At 37.5% G+C, this 9,293-nt stretch overlaps 1 protein-coding gene across 1 annotated transcript; it reads right to left on the bottom strand.

Annotated features, from left to right (window-relative positions):
• Window positions 1-296: 296 nt before the first annotated feature.
• Window positions 297-8,914, bottom strand: MNX1 (motor neuron and pancreas homeobox 1). The gene is made up of 3 exons (XM_044064788.1): window positions 8,268-8,914; window positions 1,995-2,155; window positions 297-1,209 (listed from the first exon to the last, which is right to left on the bottom strand). Exons 1-3 carry the CDS (start codon window positions 8,788-8,790, stop codon window positions 895-897), a joined length of 999 nt encoding a protein of 332 aa, XP_043920723.1. The 5' UTR covers window positions 8,791-8,914; the 3' UTR covers window positions 297-894.
• Between the last annotated feature and the right edge of the window lie 379 nt (window positions 8,915-9,293).

Below are 9,293 nucleotides of genomic sequence, written 5' to 3' on the forward strand. Positions count from 1 at the left end.
TACTCAAGTTCAGTTTGCTGGAGCTTTCTTGCTTTTTGTTGGTGTAGCTTATTTTGGGAAGAGTTCTGTACAGCTAATGAAGATGGGTTAGAAAACAAAAGGATTTTTTTTTTGCTGTATCTGTAGTATTTTTTCATACCCAATGTACCATTTTTTTCTATGATTAATGCTGAATTTCATTAAGGCACACACACACACACACAATATCTTTGAACTAGTAATTGTTTTCCTTGTTTTTGCATGCCATTGTTGAATAACACCTGATTATTACAGGGAATCGAACCACAGTACATAATATACAAAACAGATTTATTTACACTCCATCATTCAGGATGGAAGATGCTAAACAATAACTTAGCATGCATACCTATATTATAAATACATTATACAAAAATAAACAGTGCAGTTTGAGGTTTTCTAAAGATGTAACACCCAAACAGTACATACACAGGTCCGCCAGTGTCTTGACAACAAACACCATTATCTTACCAAACATGGGACAGTTTTTGTGTCAGTCAGAAATACATTAATTTGTCCTTGTAAAATTCTGGGCACTGCAGTTACACGCACGTTTCAATGTCCCAATAAAACATTAGCTTTACTGCAGGTAAATGAATATTTGCTGGGGGTCATCGTTTAAGAAAAGTAAGGGGAAAAAGCAAAGTGCGCACATAATGTCAGATTTGTGGTGACTTGTTTTCCAATTACTCTTGTCCCATCTCCAACCCAAATAAAGCAGCAACTCGAAATCAACAGTCAAATAAGATAAAGAAACCATCGTACACATGTATGTTTTCAGCAGTTCGGTAATTTGCTTTCAAAGGAAACTTCCTTATTGAAGAAATTGCAGTACTTTCTTAATGAACACCGTACACATTTTACAACGAACTGTCCTTATTGCTGGGAGCTGGGTTTGGGACATCTTGTGGGAGAGGATTCCTCGTCCGAAGAACAATCTGTCGAGTTGTATCTAAAAGTGTCCCCCAAATCATCTTCCACCTCCTCCTCCTCACTGTGCCTATAATCTCTGATTCTGTTTGTTTTAATCTGTTCACATTTTTTTCCATAGTCCGATTTGTCCTGAAAGTCTTCTGATTTCTCGTCCCCGCTTTTGTTATTCTTCTGTTTTTCTGCTTCTTGTGCTGCTTGCTCTTTGGCTTTTTTACTTCTCTTCCACTTCATCCTCCTGTTTTGGAACCATATTTTTACCTTGATTTCAAAATTAACAAACACACGGTTGAGTAACGTTAGTCTCAGAGAAACTGATAAATATTACTTGGAGCATGCATGAAAACAGAAAACTGCAACAGAAACCAGCTAATTAATTAATTTATCAAAAATACGCAGATCAACACAAGGAGTTTACACACAAATGTATGCACACACACATACACACACACACACACACACACACACACACACACACACACACACACACGAATACCTTTGTAAAGAATCCATATACAGTGATAAATAATGTTTTCACACCTAGAGGTAAACCTTATTTTTACCAGTTAACTGTTACTGGATTTAACAAATACAGACATTGCTTACGCGCTCAAATTCTAATAATAATAACAATGACAACAACTAGACCAACACGTCTAGTTGTGTTACAAAATCAAATATGTCTTCAGTTAGCCAATCATATTAAAAAGGAGAGTTGTCAGAGATTTTAAGTAGATTCATTGATGTTGCCAGACGGGGTTGTTGTTCTGGGGAAGACTATTGTAGAGAAAAATGATGGGTTGCTGTATTTCAAAAAAGACAAAAAAGCTACACCGTGGAATAAAGGATAAGAAGAATGCAAATAATGATTAACTCTCTGATTGAGTGGCCTGGTGTGTGGAAATGGTTGATGCACACATTGACAAAACCGTTTTTAAAAGCGAATAGTTCACACTAAGCTAAAGAAACATATTTCTAATATATAGACACTTCAGGTATGCCCAAGGCCTTTACAGAATGAAATAAGACATAGGTAGGTATGATACCTGTGTTTCTGTGAGCATAAGCGAAGTAGCCACCTCAAACCGTTTGGGTCGTGATAAGTATTTGTTTAACTTAAACTGGTGCTCCAGTTCCAGCAGTTGTTGGCTTGTGAAAGCAGTGCGTGGTCTTCGGCACTTGCCCAGTAAACTGGACTGTGCCTGAGCTGCAACAAGAAGAAATAACAAAATAATAATAACCAAATAATAACTAAAGTAACTCTAAATTACTATGCAATTTCATACGAATAAGTGAAACACCATATATCAGTTAACAAAGAAAAAAGCTGAAGGTGACCAGGCAGTGTGGAACTGTGTGTGTGTGTGAGAGAGAGAGAGCTCTCAAGCAAAATCAGAGACAAATCGAGAAATAATCAGGGACACTTAGTGGCACTTTTAAAATATTAATACTACGAACTTCAGAGATTGACAGAATAAAAGAACGTGGATTAATGTCAGTTTTCTGATGTAAAAGAAATCCATAAATTGAATTATTATCATCATTTTTCTAAAGTAATTCAAAATTTTATTTCCAGAAGTCATCAGTTTTATGAAGGATTAAGAGGGCCTGAGCTAAAATCTGAGTCAAAATCGGTGACTTTCCTGAAAATCAAGAACAGCCGATAGTCCCTGAAGATCAAGAACGGTTGATGGGTAAAAAAGGCAGGAATTGGATAATTGATGTAATATTGCTTATGTTATATGATATATAGCAATATATGTAAAGTATAATGTTTGTTATGTTAATACAGTTTGATTGATGTAAATTTGCCTATGTCACAAGTGGTAATTCAATAAAGGTGTTTGAAAAAAAAGAACAGCTGAGAGGTGTGTGCGCGCGTAATAAGATACAATGCAGAATTTTCAAGTATGGGAACCTATAATTTCCAACAAAGGGAAATCCGTGCAAAAACACTGTAGCTAAAACTGAAGAGAAGAGTATGATCGTGAAGGTTCTCACAGCTATTGCTCCCACCCCATACACACGTCTAAATATGTAAGCAGCGCTGGGAAAATAGTGACAGTCGTTAGCGAATATATAACGAGTAAAGGGAAATATGGCTAAGATAATTGTCCTTTTCCTGATTGCTTGGATTTTATTTACTGTATCAATTTAATTGCTATCAGTTTAACTCAGATATATTTCAAATTAATTAAACGTCCATTGTTTGTTTTCAACAGCCCACGAACGACAGGCCTGAAAACCCTATTACTGAGTTTCATCGTAAATTATTTCCACTGACAGAACAGTTAATAACTAATCGCAGTTTATTAAAACAAACGTTTATGATAAGCTGCCAGAATAATTGCCAAAATCCTTAGTTACAAACCCGTTGCTTGCCTGTTACCTCTCATAGAACTGCTGCTTTTAATTACGGTGTTTCTTTTAATCAGTTCCGTGCCCCCTTTACATTAGTCAATTACTGTGTGGGGAAGGGAATGAAATGAGTGGCAGCACAGACACCTCATCAGCAAATGGAAGGCGGGTGTCGGGTCACTTGGCAACAAGCACCACCATTTTTTGTAGTTAATTTTCACCAGTTTTACTCGTGCTGCACTGTGATCAGTGCACAGCAATGAAAAAGGATGACTTGATTTCCCAAAAGGCTACTGAGTCCGACAATAAATGAATGACATACTTGGAACTAAATGAGCCGAATCTCCTTGGGGGAAGGTAAATAACTGCAAACAGCTTGAACTTTCGGCTTTTCAATAACAAAGTTGATTGTATTTACAAAAAGCGCCAATGGGACATGAAACACTTAGCTATGCAACAGGGAAGCTAGAAACATTTCCTTTTCCAAAAGGTTTTATTGAAAAAAGTAGAGACATCAAACATTTCCACAAAATATATAAATTAAATAAATAAAACTGATTAAAAGTTGTACAGTGAAGAAGAAAACGAACATGTTGGCTTGCGTACAACTTTTTAAGAAAACAAAGTACAGAACTGCCATCCAGGGCCTTATATATGCATATGTGTATGTATTTATTTAGTTGCTTCATTTTACCACTTTATCAATTACAGACACAAATGTAAGATGTGAAACATGTTACACCTTAAAATAGTGAAAGTATTAGGAATGGGATGTTGTAATGTTTACATATACAATCACATGCTGATCATAAGTAGGTTGCCACCTTATCGGGTGCGCAGAATGACTCTTATTTTTACGTAAACTTGCAATTTTCCAAGGCAAAACATACCCACAACAGTGCAAAGGACTGAATTTCACTTTATTGCCAAATTAAAGATCACCCGAATAGAATCTGAATTCCTTATTTTGTAGCCTATCACATTAAGATGCTTCAGATACAAACTGTTTAGGCAACTATTACAGGAAACCTGGGAAATATCGTATCCCAAAATTCTGAGCTATTTGCCATTTTCATGATTTTACTTCGCAGCTACAACTGCAAAATAATGGCTGTCCTGCGTAAAGAGGGAATGGTGGTAACTTTAGATCTTTATTTAAATGCACACACCGGAAAATACCATAAATGTTCCCAACTAACTGCCAAGAAGTCAAAAGCCTTCAGTGTTAAACGAAATGTGTTAGAATTTGTGCTGCCAGTATTCGTAACCACAGTGAAATATATATTTGCATTTCACTGACCAATTCGGATTTATGGGTATTGAAAATAAGTTATTTTATTAGTGTTGTTTTCTTGGATGCAAGCGAGTTTATTCCGTTTACCCACAAAAACCCGCAACTCAGCGTTACAACATATTAGTTGCAAACTGAACTGGCCAACTTGGATTCGTGCTCTGCCCCAGTCAACAAATGAATGTATCTTTTTCTGTGTGTGTGTGTGTATACATACAATATATATATATATATATATATATATATATATATATATATATATATATATATATATATATATAAGCAACTAAAATTCTACAAAGGTGAGCTTTAACGTTTGTAAACAAAGTTATGCAAAAAAATCTGGACAAAGCCTGACAGAATGGGGGGAAACGCCCAAAAATAGGGATATATTTTAAATACTACTCTTATAAACTTAGAAAAATTGCTAGAATAAGAGGAGTTGTCTTAGCGTGCATTTTTCTGATATGTACGAAGTCTGAAATACAAAAGTATATCATTGTTTAGTGAATTCAATCCTGGGATCATCCCAGTAATTTGCCAGAAAATCATAACTTTTATGAAGAACAGACCAAAAAATAGGACGCAAAACTCGGACAGTTGAGATATATGCACAGTCCGATTACCCGTACGATTGGTCCTGAAAAAATCTCACATTTCTATAAAAAGCGCAATTTTGGAAGACGTGGCCACCAAATGTAATATAAAAGTTGGAATTTCAAGAGCTTAGGGGAAACTACGCCAGATCAATTTACTTTCCATTGACTGAAATATCACGTTTTCAGCTTCTTAAAATAATCCCTATCTCTGTGCTTAAAAATAGCCATTTATGGAAGTTATACCTCTTGGACATACCTTCCAACTTCTTAGCACGAGAAATCTAGACAACGCCAAAAATAATGGGGTGGGGGGCAAACGCCCAAAATAGTGATAGATTTTAAATATAGCTCTTATAAACTTAGAAAGTTGTTACACTGAAATGTATTTGTTAGCATGCATTTTCTGAAGGATGGGAAGACTGAAACGTAAATGGCTGTCATTTAGTGGCTTAAATCCTCAGTGAGTTGCCAGTAAACCACAAGTTTTATTGGGAACAGACCAAAAATATGAAGTAAGAATATGGACATTCTGTGAACATCTGGACAGTTGTGAGGTCTGCTGTTGGATGCCTTTCATTAATTAGGAAGGTGATGACCGTATTCCAGATATTCTTGCTCATTCAGATAATTGATGTTCTCTAGATATAATCTCTTACTTATTTTCAGTAATTCATAAAGCAAGATGCAAACTGCCAGGCATCCTCTCTGTCTCTAATTTTATTATTGGCCCAACACGACTACCTACTCCTTGTCTCAAGATGATTGTCACTGCTGAAGTGACACCCCAACCCAGATGCAAAAATGGGAAAAAGGGGTAGAGGATGGATGAATGGAATCAAGCTGCTCCTTTACCCCACGTTGTTGACAGAAAGTTGACAGCCATCTGTATTCATGTTTTTAATATTCATGTTGGCGGCGTGCACAGACTGAATATGAATGAAGCAACATCAGTGTTGGGTGTATGATGGCCTGCTCTCAAACTAGTAGGGTCTTGATATTATTTACATCAAAGTTTCAACCTGTCTTGGAAACATTTCTGTTACACATCGACACGTCTTCTAGTAACGTCGTCCCATCCATGCACCTGTATATGACCCACGTTTTAAAGTGTATCAACAAATTATCCATAATCAGTGGAAGTGGGTAAGTCAAACAGACCAAGTAAGACAAGGCGTAAAATGAATTTCACTGGGTACCCCCCCCCCCCCCCCAGCATTACTTATTCCACCTTCAGATAATTTGTGGTTATTTTTGTCATCCTAAACAAAATACACACCCATCCAACAGGTCACAGAACAACCTTCCTCTGTTGCTTAAAACGGCACTGCTATATAAAGCTGACAGCATCAAAGCAGTTATACAGGAAATTAGATGTGTTGATATAAAAATGGTAAAGTATGACCTGCAGATCTCCAAAGTGGAATGCTTGAATAAAGGCTTCCTATCATTGTGACAATTTTATGCATGTGCGCAATATACTTTTAATAACACCTTTAGAACATATTCTGAGGACTGTAATAAATATTGGAGGTGTGTGTGTGTTTAATGTAACATTTCTGGTTGTAGCCCTGTCTGAAACGTTCATAATTGAGGGGTCTTCTTGCTAAAGCCGGCACCACAATGAAATTTAACAAGACACATCAATTATTTCCATTCAGCTTCAGTAACAGCCAGTCACATCATGCCCCTTCTCATCTTGACTAAATAAACAGAAATTAGTTTTGTTACTGTAATTGAAAATGATTATGAGATCTCACAACAAATAAAAAAATCGTCAGTTTTGTCTAGGTGCAGAAAGGAGGCCCTGGCCATTTCACCAGAGCGTTGTTTAGCTCTTCAAGTTGGAATCCAATCTACACTAACGAAGAAAAGGGTGCATTTACTATTTAATTTGGAGCAAATATGTGAAAATGGTTAGAAACAGAAAGGTCATTGTCTGGTATCCAAAAGGCCCCACTGAGATTTTTACACAACCTTGCGAATTTCTGTTCCCTTCATTTTTGCATTTACAAAGCCTGGCAGGCCAGCACAGATGCATTCCAGATATTTCTTCAAATACTGTGCTTTAGAAACAAAACTCTCTGCTGCAAAATAACCATATGTCCACTTTATAAGATTAATATTATCTGAAAGTTCTCATTCCACGCATTTCTTTATATAATCTTCTTTAGAAACAAAACTTTTTATCGTGTCTACTAGTAGGGCTAGCAGTTGTAGTAGACCCGTTTTATTTCTGTTTTATTCTGTTCTAATCAGCCTTAATATCGACAGTTCCCTCTTTTTCATCACATGAACTTTGAATTAATGTTAACTGAGTTATTTATTAATTTTTGAGTTTTGAAAGTGTATCACATTGTTATCCTTGCGTTTTGCTAACCGGATTTCTTTAATTAAATTTGTTTAAAAAGTGATATACTTTTGCACTGTAAATGTTGCGTTGATTTAAGATTTACAATCGTATTAGTATGAATTATATCTGCATCCAGAAGATAATGCGTCAACGGTTTCAAAAAAGCAATCCCTGGTTAGGCAAGGCAACTATTAAGTATGGCTTGTCACAATGTTGCATGGAAAGGCCATGCTTTTTTCACTTTGTCAATATGATTTTTCACTGATTAAATACAACTTGTGCTTTGTAGTATAATTAAAACAATATCCTTTCATGGCAGACATTTATTACCAGTTTAGTCATTATTTTACGGATCAGAATATCTGAAATTGTATAACAACTGCAAAAAAAAAAAAAAACAGAATCAAAGCAGAGACGGAACCTGACCACTAGCCGGTTATTTTGCTAAACATACTTATATTAAATGATTGCACGGAACAATACTAATCTGACATACACAGCTTTCGCTACAGTTATTAAATGAGGTTGTGCCCGGTTACATGCAGAGGACTCAAGATACACGGGGGCAGAGTATATACATCGTTTAAACAGTCACCAGACAGACCTGCAAACTATATTTGAAATACGAAGACTCCAGCAGACAAGCGCCCATAAAGACACACACACACACACGATACCCCCATATGGTTTCTGAATACTGAATATTGAATGGGATACTCACAGTTGAAGTCTGACATCTTGGGAAGCATCATTCCAGCTGTTGAAGCCCGCAACCACTGATCCAGCTGAAAGGTGCCAGCTGCAGCAAGTTTTATGTGGTCAGAGGGGTGGGGTGCTGGCGAGCCTTGGAGCTGTGGGTACGAGTAAGGCAAGGCGGCTGCAGGATGCTGTCCGGCCAGAGCTGCCACCGCTGAATAAGTGTACATGGGGTGGCCATAGAGAGCCTGTGCAGTGGGGATCCCTGGCCCTCCTTGCTGGTGGAGCCCGGCAATGCCCTGATGGTGATGATGGCTGGTCGTGAAAAAACCTGGCTTAGGCATTAACCCGCAGGCGGTGATCCTCGGAGGGGAAGGCGTCTCATTCCGAATGCAGTCTGCTGTGCTTGTGTTTTCTGAAGGTGGACTTCCTACTGGTGAGACGGATGAGGATGATAGGGATGTCACCAATGCTAAGGGAGATGTTTGCACTTTAGGAGGATCGACTGCAAGCAGAGCGTCGATTCGGAAGTTTTTTGATTTTTCCATAAGTTCTTTTTAAATCCGCCAAATCCCAAGACTAGTGTGCCAAGCGCAGCACCGAGGCTTTCCTAAGTGTACCCTACTCTTCTCTACAAATAAACTGGTCACTTCAGTTGAAGGGGTGGCAGTTCAAGACCTGCTGCATCTGACACTTGAATTGGTAGCTGCTAGCCTCATTGGTTGTCCTGAAAGACCTGATTGGCTGCCTGGTAGGGACAAACACTGCTTGCGTTTTGTGCACCTGAGAGAGGGAGGGGACTGCCCATAATTCAATGGACCGAATACACAGGCCAAGTCCTATTTATGACACATATTTTATTTCCCACACCTCATGTTTAAACCATCAGCCTTAATGTACATCTTAATGTAAGTTTCAGATATTGGCGCGTTGCATATCTGAACTGTTTACCACAGAATCAAGACGGCGATTTAACAGTAAAAGAAAAACAACAATATTCTTATTTTGGAATTATTCTTATTTTGGAATTATTTCTGGCATTATCACATTT

The sequence above is a fragment of the Protopterus annectens genome, chromosome 3.part0 (assembly GCF_019279795.1).
Source record: "Protopterus annectens isolate FY-2018-M chromosome 3.part0, PAN1.0, whole genome shotgun sequence".
Classification (NCBI taxonomy): domain Eukaryota; kingdom Metazoa; phylum Chordata; order Ceratodontiformes; family Protopteridae; genus Protopterus; species Protopterus annectens.